At 34.3% G+C, this 17,712-nt stretch overlaps 1 protein-coding gene across 1 annotated transcript in view; it reads right to left on the reverse strand.

Annotated features, from left to right (window-relative positions):
• Window positions 1-17,244, reverse strand: part of LOC129231531 (LHFPL tetraspan subfamily member 2 protein-like) — a gene marked incomplete at its 5' end in the record, with an annotated part of 34,281 nt that extends 17,037 nt beyond the window's left edge. The window contains 3 exon segments of the mRNA XM_054865871.1: window positions 7,012-7,263; window positions 9,954-10,162; window positions 17,157-17,244. Coding sequence (XP_054721846.1) covers window positions 7,012-7,263; window positions 9,954-10,128 — 427 coding nt within the window.
• Window positions 17,245-17,712: the final 468 nt, after the last annotated feature.

Consider the following 17,712-nt stretch of genomic DNA (forward strand, 5'->3'; position numbering starts at 1 on the left):
AAAGGAGAAATGTTTGTGTTGCCACGTAATCCATTAATAGCGTCATAATTTTCAAACACATTTGAAAGGCTTCAATTTTATTCGTTTAGCTTTTGCAAAGACCATAAATAGATTTCAAGAACAAACAATGTTTTCTTTCGGTTTGGACAAATATTTCTCTTATGTGCAACCGTATATCACCTACTCACACGTGGAAAGTTATCATACTTTTCGTATTAGCAAAAGACTGGTTAAGCAAGAACACTGCGCACAACTTAGTGCTTAGATAATTTTCAGTTTTCGAGTAACAGAAACAATAGTTCGAAGTCAATGTTATCTACTTCATTGAAAAAATTTAATTTTTATATGTTTTTAATTTAGTTAGTGTATTTTGTAAAGAAGTTATTGATTACAAACTATAGAGAAAGCTGAGGTGAATAAAATGTAGTGTAGAATCTAAAAGTGTATGGTGGTTTACGCTTAGTTTCTACATTCGGTTATTTTAAAATTAGTTTCGATATTTACTATCACTTTCAAGTTATTTTTGCTTTTTTTTTTTTGGCCGAAGTCATACTTACAAAATTTACTAAGCGTAAGTATAGTGCTTTTTCCATAGAAAATTTAGTTAGTACTTACTGAATTCAATAAGTACTTTCTTCAGCCTGTACTGTAAAAAAAAAAAAAAAAAAAATCCGAGACGTTACTGAGTAAAAATTTTCGATACTTGCTTGCAGTTCTGGCTAAGCTTTGACTATGTTTGCATTACTGCTTATAGAAGTTCCTTGATAAATCAGAAAGGTGCTAAGCTTTTTTTTTTGTATCCCTTCCTAAGTTCACACTAAATTTCCAGAAACACGACTAACTTCAAACGGGAAGATCTTCGAATTTTTCAAGATTCTTCCGAGATGATTTCAGGAATGTTATTAACTTTTATCGGAAAACTTGCCGGGTTTTGGCATAACATGTTACTGGTAGAAATTGGCCACATCAGCTGCCCATAATTTTCCAGGAACATTAAGGAATCGATTTTACATTGAATCACGCCCATTATCAATCTCATATGTTTTAAAATCGGCTATACTATTTTAAGCTCTATTAAAAATATTTATTTGATTCTATCAAAATAATGAGTAAAAGTTTATTTTAATCCAATTTCTTTGCCACAGCAACGCGTGGCTGGGTTAGCTAGTAAGAACTATATAATGTGGCCTGCGGCCGCCCCTTGCTTCGGCCGCCCTTGTGCGGCGCACACTCTGCACACCTGCTAGGATCGGCCCTGCCCAAAAATAACCGACTGGATTCAAAACTAATTCACTCTGTTATGTTTAGTCATTTTTATCTGGCCAAAAAAAAAATATGAGAACTCACACAGCGAAATCTTATAAAACAAAATAACAATATTTTAGGGTTTCAATGTTATAGGGGTGCCTCACCAGTTGAGGGTTAAGAAAAAAATAATAAATAAATAAAAATATTTTACATCGGTACAAGCACGAATGATTTCCACTTTTTTAAGGGCTTTTATGATGCGATCGTTGCTATAGAAACGAGACCATTCACTAGGATGAAAGTGCTCATAAATAAGTAAAAGGACTCGGAGCTGAAAATAGCACATGATGTAAATGTGAAAGCAAACAAGTCATTTTTCACAACAGCAACTGCAAAAAGGCCCAAACACCTGAGCTTAACAATTGATATTTCCTTGAAGTAAACAATGTGCGTCATATTATTTGCTTTGTATACAAACCGTCTCTGACAAGTAACCCTACCCAAGTGTAAATTGAAGTAAAACTTTGCACATCGATAAGAACACTTGAAAATATTAAACTCGTGGTTTTTTATATTTTTTTTTCTCGTCAACAAACACTTTTAACGAGGTGAAATGTACCCCTAAATTTTGAATAATTGGGAATCAGAGGGTACAATATATTCTTTTATTTTAAATTGTAGTTACAAAAATTCAAATAATGATTGAAAATTCGAAAAAACTAAATAAACTAAAGTTGATGTGTTTCAGTTTTTTTCTGAAAAAACTATTAAAACGGGTAAACCATCCTTTGCAATATTACTCCGTCACGGTGAATGACCCTAAAACAAATCTATCGCAAGAAGGACATGTTACATATCAAGAGAAATCTTTATTTTTTTGATTTACAATATGTTTTGCATTTTTATTCTGCTATAATTAGGAGAGACGTTAGTCATTTGCCAAAATTCATTTTTTTCGGACATTTTGAGTTTTTTACTTCCTTTTACAAAAAAGGAAGTATTGTATTCGCGAAAAAATTTTCACTCAAAAATCGCCCTTAATTTCCATTTTGCTCACCCCCAAATGAATGTTGAGTTTTTTTTTCGATTCGACCACATGCGGAAAAGTGCCTAAGAATGTATAGACACGCGAAATATCCATTTTGACCATCACCGAGGTAATTACAACGACTTTTCTCGTGACGTCTGTATGTATGTGCGTCTGTGTGTATGTGCGTATGTGCGTATGTATCTCGCATAACTCAAAAATGGTATGTCCTAGAAAGTTGAAATTTGGTACATAGACTCGTAGTGGGATCTAGTTGTGCACCTCCTATTTTGGTTGCATTCGGGTGTTTCTAAAGGGGTCTTTTGCACCTTTTTGGGGGGAAATCATTGTTAATTTCGATGCAAACTCAAGTGGTGTTATAATTTGGCGGTCACTTGGCGATATATCGCCAGTCTTTTGGTTGCCAAGTTTTGTCGCCAACTTGGCGAAAAATTTGGCGATTTTTTTTTTTTTAATTCTGCTTTCAATGTGGCCATTGCTAGTGATATTTAAAGAGTTAGAGAGAGAATCCCATTAAAATTGCAATAATAGGGAAATAGCATTAAATTGGTGTAAAAGGAAGTCATGTGATGCACACATCAGCTCGTTTACTGGGTTATATTTCAAACAGTTTTTTCAAATAGAAATCTAAAAATTGGCAGGATTTACTTATCTTGTCCTATGTGTCCATTATGGCAAATTTTATTAAAATCGGAAACGGTGAGGTTAAGAATGTGATTTTTCTGACATGGAATTGCTCATGGCCAAGTAGCCGCGCGACGGGGTGAGATTGCAAGGAATGGTTTACCCCTATATAAATATGTTCAGAAAAATCCCGAAACATGTCAACTTCACTTTTTGTTAAGTTTTTTCAAATTGTCAATCATTATTTGATTTTTTGTTTTTGAAATTTAAAATGAAAGCATACATTGTACCCTCTAATTCCCAATTATCCGATATTTAGGGGTAAATTTCACCACGTTTGAAGTGTTTACTGCTGATAAAAAAAATCATGGGTTCAATATTTTTAAGTTTTCTATCGATATGCGAAGTTTTATTCCAATCGCGCGGTGATTCACACTTGGGTGGGGTTACTTGTGAGCTATATCTGTATAGAACAGCGGTTAACAACCGGTGGTTCGCGAACCTCTAGAGGTTCGCGAGAGGTTTTCAGGGGGTTCGTGAAAAAAATATTGTAATGGCAGAGTTTTAACATGCCTGTTACTGATGAAGTCTCATGTTCAAGCGGTTTCAAGCATATTTTTCTCCTTTTTTATTCATTTTGATTTCACATATTCGATATTAGCATGAAAATATTTGCATACAATATTTTACATTTAAAGAATTTAGCCTGTTATTGCAAAGCGCCGATTTTAGCGCTTTCATTGAGAATGATAGCCCTGAAGCCATGCTCAAAAAGCTCTACTTGTGAATACTATGTTCTCAGATGAAAGAATTTGAAAGCTTTTGATCGGAAAAGTTGATCAAACTTGATGAAAACATTACATGAAGCCAGAGTGGGAAAATTTTAATTGCATGAACAATTAAAGATTAACAATTCATTAATTGGTAAACGTAACCACAACAAATAACAATTGATCAATTGTAATTGTGGAAAATTACAATTAAAGATTAATTAATTGTTAATTGTAGTTTGCTACAATTAACAATTGTCAATTGTTTTGTGAATTTTAATTAAAACTAACTCTTAAAAAATTACTGGTTTTGTATAATATACTGTACAGGCGAAGACGACAGGTCTACCGGGGATGTGGACGCTGGACGGGTACCATATATTACTATCTATTTAAATACACATGTTAGCAACTAATAAAAGATCAATGTTCAACGGTAACTTTATTACGAGTAATAAATTAGTTACTGCAGCATATGACTTTTCTCAAAAAATCTTATGGCTCCAGCGAAATTTCCTCAGAAAAGGTATATTTCAACTAAAAATTCAAAAACCATTTCCCCCCTCCCTTTTTTTTATTAATAAAAGTCTAAATTTCATCTGAGAGAAATTTCAGAAATGTATCTTAATTAGTACATGATTTAAAAAATAATAATAAAATAAAATAAAACAGAGCGGTCTCTGAGACCTCACGTCCCCTGTTATATCCTTCTTTCTCACCTTCCCTGTTTTAAGTTAAACTAAAACAATGATTTACACAAACTTAAAACACTTAATTAAAACACAAACATTTACGTATGGAAAAAGCCTGCCTGGACGAGACTCGTTCACGCGGCGAGCAGGATATCTCAGCACTGAACGAAAAAACGGAATTGAATAATACTTTGGACTCTGTACCCTGCGCTGTATCTATTGATACATAAAGTTAATTGTTAGTTTTAATTGATTCATAAAACAATTAAAAAAATTAATTGCAATTATTTTAATTGTGAGAAACGATTAACGTACATTAATCCAATTAATATAATTGCAAAGGGCAATTCATAGTTCAATTGCAATTTAATTGCAATTGATTTAATTGCAATTACTTTTTTAATCAATTAACAAGGCAATTGAAGAAATAATTAATGCCCAACACTGCATGAAGCATATGCGAGCGTCCCAAATGTTTTGAAGTTTAGTTTCTTTACCATTTGAGTCCGACGAAGAGTTATCACTCTTCCCGTGTGTTGAGTCAAAAATGCATAGAAGTAAGATCGCGCTGTTTGTTACTATAATTTTCACACGACATAGACTACAATTTTTTTCGAGCTTTATTGTCGAAAAAGAGAAAGAATGGCTATCAACCCAAAAATACAACAGGAGGTATAGAAAATTAATTACTTTAGAAAATTTTCGTGGGTGAAAGTTTGGCAGTGTGAGGTTTACGCAGTAAAAATAAAATCAACGGAATTTAACCATGCAACTTAACTTGCGCTATATTTAAACAAGGAATTTATGAGATTTGTGTAGAAAATTTCAATTGTAGTAAGTGAGCTTAAAATACTTGTTTTGTTAAAAAACCATTTGTGTAAAAATTTGTGTAAATGCGTATATTGAAAAATAGACGCTTCTATTGTTTTTCAATATACGCATTTTACTCCGCACTTAGAGCGTAATTATAAGAAAATTCTTCAGCAATCAAACGATTAATATGCGCAGTATATCCTTATGAAACATCTAGGCTCGTAGTTCTTTTCAAGAAGTCTTAAACCTGGAGATCTTTCTCATTTTACTAGAAGAAAAAAGTTCATTTAGTTAATCTGAGACAGATCCCTGAAGGATATTTTAAAGATCATTCTTTAATTGACTTCTTCTGATTTAGTGATAGAGATAAATATGCCCTTGTGTCAGAAAAATTTCAGCCAAGCTCTGAACTCTTTGTTCCACAAATATTCCATTATTATTTTTTTTCAAAGTAGATTAAGCCAAACACTGAATAATCACTGTGTGTGTGTGTTTTTATTTTTATATTTTGGTGAATTTGTTTTGTATTCATATTTTTGTGATCATTTTAGTACGTAGCAATATTTGTTAATCTATATTTTGCAATTATGTTTTCGTTCTTGTTATAAAGTACATAGCAGCATCAAATAAAAAAAAAATCTCCCAAATTTTATTGTCTCTGTGTGTGTGTGTGTGCACGTTTTTTTTTTTTTTTTTTGCTTGGTTCTTATTACCTAGTACCCAATGGGTTCGCCAACTTCCTTCGGAGTTTGGATGGGGTTCGCAAGGGGGAAAAGGTTGGGAACCACTGGTATAGAAAATGCAGATTTTAAGAGAAGTAAATAGAATTTGGAATCTGTTGAATAATATGACATCAATGAATGTTGAGATTTAAATCTTCTAATCGGCAAAAACGTGTCTAAAAGTGTCAGCCATTTTTTGTTACTGCATACACGATGATTAAAAAAAAAAATTAAAATGCTATACACCTCTCCAAACAGAAATTAACTCGTCCAAGGTGAGACGTTTCATTTATCAGAGCCATATTATACCTTCTTCTCCAAAAGTTTTGACAAGTTTTTGTGGCTTCCAAAGAAAAATAGGCGTAGGGGGGGGGGGAGAACACCCTGCAATAAGTGCCTTTCTTAAAATGAAAAAATTCCGCCCCCTTTAATAAGTTCTATTTATTATCAATAGTTTTTTTTTTCTGATTTAGCTAATTACAGTATCCGGCATAAACCTCTCGTACTTGAAGAGGGCGCTGTATGAGTTGTGGGGGGTGATACCGTGGTGGAAGTGGTGTCGACTTATAGCAGTATATGTGTCATTTGCAGTGGTAGCGACGGCACAGTTCGGTAAGCATCGTCATGTGTTTCTGGAGGAGCATATATGCCCGATTTTTGATCACTACTCATCAGCAAGAACTTTGGATTCCGTTTTAACTTGACTAACACGATCTTGCTCGGTTAGAACAACTATCCAAGTTGCAAGCATCACTGTACTGTGGTATCCTGGGAACGGGGCAGCTGATGATTATGAACAATAAGAATTTTACATTTGAGCCATAGAGAGAAAAAGTGATTAAGTCAATAAAATAAGATTTTGATTAACTGAATGATTTTGTACTCAATTTTACACAAAACACTACTGTTGTCCCGTTTTACGATGACTGTTTACCGGTGAATGGTTGAAACTTGACTTTCACCTCTTTCGCAAGAAGTAGAATGAGGTTTAAACGAATTTCAGTCTGTGTAAATACAAATTATAAAAAAATTGACTCTCATCACTTTTGCTCTCAACGGCTCATACACCAATGCGTTAAAAATAAGAACTGCACCTGCAATAGCCTGGATAGTTCCTGAAACGGTGAATACAGATTTCCTGAAGACACTGCGAATGCAGCAACAAGAGAGTGATGTCAAGAGGGTGAAAGACATTAACCCGAGACCACAAACAAAGAGAACGAGGGCCGCTTTCCAGAAATTCGGGAACGCTTCTGAAGACATGCTGAAGCTGGTGACAAAAGGAGCACAAGTCTCAGTAAACAACTGATCGATTTCGTGCAGTTTAATGCAGCCGTTGTAAAGACCTAAAATGGGAAAAAAAATTTGAGATGAATGTGAACATTTATTTTGCAAACAAATCCATTATAAATTTTTTACTTACAGAAGGAAAATCGCAACAGAGTATTGCTCTAAAAGCAAGATGCTTGATGTCAGACGAGTTCATTTATGTTTGAGTTGAAAAGTAAAAAATTCGTGTATTTTTTTGACAACGCTAATAACCGTTATTGGTACAACAAACCGACTTTCTTCACCGTTATTTTACCAAATGAAATCTTTCAATACCTCTCACATCGGAAGTTATCTTATCACAGCCACACTATCAAAGAATCAGTGAGTAAGGCTGTACTTTTTCTGAGGGGGAAAAATCAGGAAATGGATCGTTTCCCTGCAAATGACCTATTGTATTTTTCTGTATCAATAAAAAAATAAATACTGAAATAATACAGCATGCATGCCAAACTTGGCAATTCAAAAACTTTTTCTGGTACGTACAGTTTCAGTTTAACTAATAGACTTTTTTTTGGACCATTTTTCAAAAAACTGTTGTCTTTTTTTTTCTTTACCAATTTTGAGATAAATAGTTGACTAAATATGATAGTAGCAACTTCAAAAAAAAGAGAATACAGTTTAAGGATTTTTAGTTATGTTATCTTGGGTTTTCTTGCATAGACCTTAGAAATATTATCAGCCCAATCTTGGGTTTGATGAGTAACACCATTGGCAACGCTACTGCGGGGTTTTAAATTTTCGAGAAAGAAATTCGATTCTTTTCTCCTTCAAATCAAATTTAGAAGCTTCCAATACTATTAAGAAAACATTTTTCCAAATATAAAATCAAAAACGAAGATTTGGAATATTTTGCGGAGATATGTTGGGCTAATAATTACCTGGTAATTCTATATTCTGAAAGAAAGACTCTCCACTATTCGAAAATGAGCAGCCATTTGTGAAATAGTGAAGCGAAATTGCAAACTATTAATGATGAAAAGAGATATAGCTTAGGTTGAGATGCATCAGTAGATAAATTTTAAAATCAAAATACGATACATGAGTTTTCAAAGTGCTCCATTTTGCACCTAAACCTTGAAATGTACTTGCTAATTGAAACCGTGTGGGGGAAAAAGACTCAACCTTAGTCAAAAATGAGCAGTCATTAGAGAAATAATGAAACGAAATTGGAATTTATTTAAAAAAAACGTATTTTAGGTATAGATGCATCAGTCGATAAATTTGAAAATAAAATACGATATATGTGTTCTCAAAATGTCCCATTTTGCATCAAAACTTTGAAATGTACTTGGAAATTGAGCATGATCGGCAGATAAAATGTATTACGAGACATTAAAGAGGGAACTACCCCTTTTATTTTTCTACTTTCCCTCTCTCTCTCTCTCTGATAAGAATTATTGATAAATGAAGTTTGAAACCAAATCTAGAATCTTGCCAATCGAGCGGGGATTGCCTCAACTTCGAGCCTTCATACTCAGACGAAACTATCAAAGTTTTAATGGATCACTGGGGCTCACTTTCTTAAACTTCGCTTGGATAAACTTTAGAAAGTTGAGGTAGATTTTTCTTACTTTAGATAACATTCCAGACTTTCTGTGAATGAAAAGTTATGAATGGACGAATAGTGTTGAATCTTTCTGTTGTAAGTGTGTATGTTTTTGACTTTGCTTTTCATAGATTTTTTTCAGTATTTCAGATGCGGTATGTTAACTGGTCAGGTTTTTTTTTTTTTTTTTTTTTTTTTTAGCAAATACCCTTTTACTTCTGTTTTATTATTTGTTAAAATACTTTGTGTTTTTCTTTTTTTTAAAGTTAGTCTTGGGTAAGTTTACGGAAGTATTAAAATTATTCAAGTTATGCATTGGATCTTATCATATTTATTTCAAAGATGTATTTTGATCCTTCTTGATTTCCTTTTGATGTTCGACAACCGATGAGATGGAATGGTTAACATCCGGTTAGTAGACGGAAAACTACGCATCTGTTACTTAGCAGGGATTCCGGGTTACAAAATTCGAAGTAGAGACACATCGAAATGAACAAAACAGTCGTCTTATATACAATATAATCGTCTTAAATGGCTGCTTGCCAAGTTCACACGGTAGGTTCGCCTTGTAAGTTTACGGAGGTATTAAAATTATGCAAGTAATGCATAATATCTTACAGTATTTTTTCGAAAGATTTATTTTTGATCCCCGAGTTAAGAAGAGGGAGGCTATTCGTTTGGCTTGTGTTCTGTTCAACCACCAGTGAGATGAAAAGACGAAGCTGGCGGGTCGCTAATTTCACACGCTAAACGTGGACGGACTTTTCATGCGTATCATCCATCTTAGTATCTGAACGGTTGAACAGAATTTGATTTTCTTCCTTTTTCTTCGTAAAGGTGAAGGTGATCGAGGATATAGCAGTATGGAGGTGACGTGATCGAGGATGTTCTTAGGCATGATTTATTTGAATAGGATTCTTTTTAAATTTTTAATGCAATATTAATTCTTGTATTACAGAAGTTTCACTTTAGTGTAACAATCATTAAAAAGTTATTACCTTTTAAAAAGCTAGTATAACTGAATTTAAGCTATTTATTACCCTGGTAGCAAAAACAGCGAGACACCATGACAGACTCTTTGACGTCTGCTCTTGAAACGTCATTGTACGCCAAGGGGTCAATGGGTTGAAGTCTATTCAGCAAGCGTTATTTACTCACCTAAAGAAGGTGTAAAGATCTCATCATCGGAATGAGACTTGCTTCGAGCTCGCAGTTTTCGAGAGGGTCCAATGAGCCAGGTAGGAGTGATGACAGCTGCCACCATTGCTAACGTGGTTGCCATAGTCAGTAATGTCCAAAGAAGCGTCCGCGAGGTGACAATCACATAGCACATGTTGCTCGCACGACATCAATGCCAGGGACGGAAGCTAGACAGAGAAATAACGTATTTCAGCTTAAATAAATTAGAGTTGGACAATAACATCCCATTGTATCGAGGTTCGGTATACCAAGCAAAGCTGATGTACTTAGTATTACGATCTTTCCATTTAGAGCTATATGAAAATCCAGCTTTCTTTAGCTCACGCAGTCTAGTTTTTCACGTTCAACGCCTTTTATAAACATTATCTCTGTGGGTGTCTACAAATGATGTCAAGCTTTAAGCGAGGAGAGGGGTTCGTGAAATTGTGACAAAGGAAGGAAGGGGTTTTTAATTTTAGCGACTTTCAATCAGAAATGGAAGACATCTTACATATGATTTGTAGATGTATGCAGACAGTGAAAGAGCATGATCATTTTCTCGTAAATTCTATAAATTTAGCACTTACCTTTACATTTCGGCAGACCTTAAGCCCTATTATCTCGATAACGAGAGGACGAGAGCAAAGAAATTTTGTGTTAAAAATATGTCTCAAGATGCTCTTTCGATTGCTACCTTTTTGAACTTTTTCATGATTACACTATTCGCGTGGTTCCCTGGTAAGCAACGCAAATACTGAGCTTTATTCAAACGCAATGCAAATAACTCAATACAAAAGTACTTCAAATTAAAGATTGACCACAGAGAGATGGCGGATGACCTTGGAGCGGAAACATCATTTGTATCATCTGTACTAGGTTGTTTGTTATTGCTTTGTACTTGATAGGATCAGAGAGAACGCGCATCTTACTACTCGGCGTTTTCTGGCTGATTCTACCTATTACAAAAGGTACAAATGATGTTTCGGCTTCAAGGTCATCCGAAATCTCTCTGTGGTCGAGCTTTTCCTCCTGAACTTGTCAACAAATGTTTATGCAAAAATTAATACTTATCGAAGTTTTCACGCTTCAAACCAACTTGACTTCATTTCCATTCAGGAGCTGTCCATATAAATCATGTCCCACTTTTTTCAATAAACTTCACCTTCTCCTCCCTGCGTCACAAAGTGACACACTTCATTTTACCCCTCCCTTTGTCACACTGTTTTTTATTATCAAATGCGTTATGTCACACATCTTGCTACCCCCTTCCTCCCCCTTGTCACAAACTATCACAATTAAACAAAATCCCTTCCTCCGTCATTTGTGGACGACTCCTGATTAAATTAGTGCAAAATTCATCGAATATAATGATACTGAACTACAATTTAACACTCAATAAAATTTCCACTAGCACTCACAGCAAGCTAGTAGCTGATGATGTACAGGTTCGAGGGCCCCTTTCGTGTGACACAGAACATTTATCATGCGCACTCTTGAATCCGTTTCGGGGCCCCTATGGTCGTAATGGGCCCCTGATATTTGTGACATGGTAAATACGCCACTGGGGCAATAAACCCCATCCACCCGCCTTGATCAGTGAGTCTGCTTTTTTTGCTTCATGCGTCATCGAGTTGATATTTTTTCTTGCCGTTTATTAACTGAAGAATGATTTTCGGTTCCCCCCCCCTTTTACTGCATTTTTTTCAATTGATGCCAAAGTATTTCTTTTATTTTTAACAAGGACCAAACATGGAACCATGGTGAATAGTAACTTAAATATAAATTCAAAAAGCAAATTTAAGTATTTGCGAGAGGTTAAAAGAGCATAGCATTAATGAAACATTCGAAGAAACGGAGAACAAAGACCTACATGAAGCAGATTTATTGTTCTTGAATAGCGGGAGTTCAAGTGCTAAGCAGTAGCGAATCATAATTGCTATTTCTTTTACTAATAAATGGCAGCACAATAATCAATGCTTCCAGCAAGGCCAACTGGAAACGTTAGGAAGCCGTACCGCAAAGAGCAAAAAGAAAAGGCTTTTTTTTTTCAATGTTAACTCCGTGAAAGTGCAGCGCCCTTTTCCCCAATTTTCAGTCCACAGTGGACATTGGTTAAAGGAAAAGTGAACCATTTTATAGCAGTTTTTCATTCACTTTGACGTCACGAAATGTTTCCTTAGTTTCTTTTTCCTTTTGTACTTTTCCGATGACGGAGTATATATGGAAGATTTCTGAAAGTTGAAAGAAAAGGTACTGAAAACAAAATTTTAAGTTTCTTATGTAAGCTAAAGAAAATTTCTTTTGGGTAAAAATTAAAATAGAAAATAATTTAAGAACTTTTTTCATTTCCATTTTTTTTTTTAATGCCATTTAATACGCAAGAGGCCTATTATCACAACAAGTTTATCTGTGCAGAATATATTTTGTTTTCTTAAAGGAAAGAAGAAGAAAACTTATTCTGCAGCGGGCAGGTAACCAGCAGTATCTGCTTAAATTTGTTTTCTACGTATTTGATGAAACGCGTTCTGTATTCCATACTTACAATAGCGGAATATTGGAATTAGACGTTCTTTTCGCGCTTTTTTTTCAACGGCAAGCTTGTACAATAACTTTTCAAGCAGGCTTGTACAAAAAAGCTAATGTACAATAGAAGACAAAAGTGCAAAAAAAAAAAAAAAAGGAGAAATTTGCAGTTACTGCCCTATACATGCTCACGGAAATATTATTGATTTTACTAAACAATTGCTGCTAATATATCTACTCACGTGTTGCTAAGTAATTGTTCATATTAAACAGAGAAAATATTAGTAGGAGAATGTGAAGCAAAGAGAAATAGGTAAGATAACTTACCTTTTGCAAAAGTAACAAGTTAGATATTTGTATTGAAATTTATAGTACACAAGGAAAGAACAATGCATTTTATAACAAAACTTGCATTGAAATATTAGTTTTCATTTCTGCCAGCAAATTTGTGCTTCAAAAAATTCCTCATCCCAGGGCAAAAGTGAAAATCAAATGAATGAACAAAAAAAAAAAAAAAATGAATTGATAAAGGAATAATAATAAAACATTAAACGAACGAATAAGAAAATTGAATAAATATATGAGGGGAAAAAATAAATGAATAAAATAGTGAATGAATAAGAAAATATATATGTTAAGGAATGAATAAATAAGAGAACTAATAAATGATGGAATGTGAATTATTTAATTAATTATTTAATAATAAGTGAAGTAATAAATGAAAGAACATGAATGAACAGAGAATTAATTAATGAATGAATACGCAAGTGATTTTTATATGAATGGATAATTAATTAATAATAAGTGAAGTAATAAATGAAAGAACATGAATGAATTAATGAATGAATACGCAAGAGTGATTTTTATATGAATTTATTAGCAAACGGAACCATTTCACTTTGCCTCGAGTGCACTTCACAAATTGTAACAGACATTTAAAATGAAAACATACCTACTGCTAATTAAATAAGCACTGCAGAGAATAACTGTAGATTTCAATTAATATTTAAAATATTAATGACAAAAATGCTATAATTTTATGGTAAAAAAATGATATTCAGTAAACCACAAAATATTACAACACGTGTATGAAATTTTGAAAGTGAATTATTATGCGATATACCTTGATCGCTAGAGGTTGGAGCTATTTATTTCTTAGCTGGAATCAACTGTGAGTTGAAGAACGTAGTTGAAATATTGCTGGATAGATAGCGCTGCACACTGAAAATATTTTACCATAATACTTTCCCCCGTTATTTAACTTTATCCCACACTCCCCAATATATTGCAATTCCAAAAAATAATTATAAATCCGCCCCTTAATGTTTTCTGCAGTTTTCCTGTCCATTTCAAAATCTCTACTTTCCTAATTATTTCTCAGTAACGTTCTGTAGAAACGTACTAGAAGTACATTAGCTAACTTACTGGGGACATAAATTTAATTTTAGATTTTATTGTTTAACCTTGGAGACTCTTTCTGAGAAGCAACCACACGAAATCCACTATCGTCAGAGATTCTCGTAAGTTTTGGATTAGTTTCTCCCAATTTCTATCCGTTGATAAAACTGCTGTCGGGTTCACGGAAGACTGATTTTCGTATTTTGATAACGGAATTAATCCGATGTTTACTGTTGGGTTCAGTTCGGGGGGTCTGAAGGTATCGAAAACACATGAATTTGGTCCTGTTTAGAAGTTTCTGTCGATTCTTTCGTATTATGACTTTCCAGATTTTTATTCCTGCTTGTTTTGGGCGTTTTAGAAGTAAAGAAAGATGAAACAGGTAGTAACATATAATTTATTAGAAGAATTTTTAAATGAAAACAGTAGTAAATCTAAATTTTCAAAAACTGATGTTTAAATACGTTTACTGGCCAACCATTTTTTATAACTATTTAAAAAACTAAATGCAATAGTATCAAAAACTAACTTACAATCACAGTTTATTATGTGAAAAGGGCAAAATATGCCATGTATCCAAATAGATTTTGAGTGAGCCTCCCCTCCCCCCCAAAAAAAGCCAAATTGATGTTAGTCACCAGTGAGGTTTGATTGATTTTAAAGCTTAGATATGTTAACCTAGGGGTTCTTAAATTTTTTCGACTAGCGGCACCCTTTAAAGATTTAGAATTTTCTCACGGCGCCCTAGTCCATCTCTATTAGCTAATTAGTCGTTATTTTCAGGGGGTTTACTCCACACCTGAGCACAGTTCATGCACGAATGTTCAGCATATGCAGCGCAGGATCATTCCTCCTCCAAATTACTCCAGAGTTATGTTATAAGGACAATTGTTTACAAGGCGAACTACGGTCCTATCGCACTACAATCTACTTTTCTAGGTTATTAAATCTCGGGGGAATATGACGGCACACAACGACATTTTTCTTTTTGAATTTGTCGACTACATAATTAGGTTTCAAGAACAGTATGCAACTTTTTTTTTAAATTCTAGTTTAACTTCAGGGAACCATGTAAAAACAAAATTTACCGTAAAATAAGATCAGTTGGTTTTGACATCACTCTTCTGCAACAACTTTTGCTAAACTGTGGCACTTTTGCCTAATATTTAAAAATATCTTGTTGATAACGCTTTATCATCAGTTAGGCTTTTTGATGACGATGAAAGATGATCTAGTGAACCTTGGTTACACTGTATCAAAAAATGGAGGATTGCCTTACTGGTCAACCGGGGAACCGAAAATTATTTGGCGCATTTACCTTACATATACATTGATACCACGGACACTTCGCGGCACCCCAAGGTTCTTCCTACGGCACCCTCGGGTGCCACGGCACCCAGTTTGAAAACCCCTGTGTTAAGATGATATAAGACTTACGTGGAATCAGTAACGTTGAATGCAATCTTAGAAACAGATAACTCATTTAAGGAATAACCAGTGACGTGTTTCAAACAACCATCTGCAATGTATGCAATATACATATAGCCCTGTTATGACAACCAGAGATTGCAGTTTCGTCCTTGTTATGGACTCGTAAGTCTGGAATAATTAATAAACGACCTGGTTGCAAATGAACTCTCATTCTAGCTGACATTACAAGCAAACTAATGGCTAAAATTAACTTAACACACTAGAGAGTGAACGCAAACATAAGGTGGTTCATCTGAAAAATGAAGAGGAAAGCTTAGGCAATAAACAGTAAGTTACCACCCTTAAGCCAGGGCTGAGGCATAACTACATGAAATATACCGACAGCGGGGTTATGACTTCCAGCGACTGCCTTTTCGTCTTTATTCTGAACTCATCAGGCTGGAATAGTCTGTAACGAGCGGGTGGCAGATGCTCTCTCATTCAAGCTGAGATCACCAACAAACTGGTAGCTAAGATTAATTTAGCATTCCGTCAACGAAACTACGTCTCTGGATGTCATAACTGGGCTGTTGGTGTATTGCAAATAGTTCTGTCTTAGCCCTGGCTTACATGCGGTGAGTGACTGTTTATAAGCATCTGACTTTTTAACTCCTATAAGCATAAATTTAGTTGAAGAAGACGTAGCATGTAGTGTTTTTTACTATTCGAGAATGAGTTCATTTTAAAACGTTTACTTTTAGTTTACGTTCTATTTGAATAACTACTGTCCACCTCTGAGAAGTTGAGCTATGGCCTTGAGTAAGTCCATTTCTTTCAAGGGAGAGCAATCAGTGAGAAGAGGAATTGTTAGGCGTAGAGTTGGGCAATTGGGCTACCACTGCAACTCTTTTATTGGCGGGAAAATCCTGTACCTCTTGCAGCTTTCTTACTTGCGAATAGTAATATTGTTCGCCAAATGGGCAAAAACACTACAATTTAAATCCGCAAGTGCTTAAGCCGTTTTTCCTTACCCCTATTTCAACTGATGGAATCGTTTTATCGGTGGGTCAATGGAGCTCAACTTGATGGAGGTGGACAGTATAAGGTGTTTGTTGGGGAAATGATTAAAAATATATCACTCACTAGCGACAATAGTAACACATCTCAAGAAAATAAATAAATAATAAATATAATTAAATAAACTAAAAAATAAATGAAAAAAACAGCATTGGAGAAAACCCCGGTTTTTACGAAGACAGCTTTTACCTATTTTATTCTCAAATGCTACAATATATGCAAAACATTTTTGATATGTTTAGTGGCTAGTTTTTTGTAGCCCAAATTAGTAGTGTGAAATTTGAAGTGTTTGTGTAGTGTGAAGTCATGAAATTTATATAATGTGCTATTATTAATTCTACAGTTTACACGCCAGTGTGTTCCAGTTAAACAAACTAACTATGTGCCAAAATGGTGTCGGGAAATGGCTTTCAATTCAGATTTTAAAACTATAACGGTAATTTTTGAGATGTGCCACTAATTGTCACCGGTATAAAATTTAAAGTAAAATTTGCTTTTTTAAAATTTTCTTTTGAGTCCGTTAGAGCATGATTCAAATTCACAATGTCCACGCTCTGCTTTTGATTTTATATCAGTTGCTAAACTTTTCTGGTTGAGATTGATCTTTTTAATTGATCTCATTGATCTTTTTTTTTTTTTTTTTTTTTTTTTTGCACTGATATTTCTGTGCGATATTATTTTTTTACCATGCTGTATATCCTCAAATAGAGCACTGCATATGTCAAAAAGTAACAAGACCAAAATTATAACGTATAAAGTAATACATTTATTTACCTTGAATATTTTGAAAGACTCTTGTGCATTTACAAAAGGACCATACAGAGGACCTCTGAATCATGGAGGATCCCAGTTTTCAAACTTCCTGCAAGTATTTTTAAAATTTTAGCATTTTTAATACATTCTTTGTCAAAACCCTTCAAGCTGGAAGCTTATATTACGTACTCGTGGTTTGTACATGATTACCGCATTAAATAAGGCTTGAAGGGTTAAAAATAAATAAATAAGGAGAAAGAGATTCCCAAACATTCCTTATTTGAACTACACGAAAAAAAAAAATGCCTGTCTACTAGAAAATCTTTAAAGGTCGAAGTTTTCTAATAAGGGGCGATTCATTAATTACGTAAGGGTCCCGAGGTGGAGGAGCGGTTGGAAAAATCTTTACATACATTACTTTGCGGGGGGGGGGGGGAGAGTGCCAAACCCATTCTTACGTAATATTTTCCAAGTAGATGTTTTACATTAGAGATCGCACGGTCACGTGGTTTGGCAGGGATCTATTTCATTTGTGTCTGGAAGGTAAAAAACGTATTAGGATGCGATGTTTTTTATT

Source organism: Uloborus diversus, chromosome 10 (assembly GCF_026930045.1).
Source record: "Uloborus diversus isolate 005 chromosome 10, Udiv.v.3.1, whole genome shotgun sequence".
Taxonomy (NCBI): Eukaryota; Metazoa; Arthropoda; class Arachnida; order Araneae; family Uloboridae; genus Uloborus; species Uloborus diversus.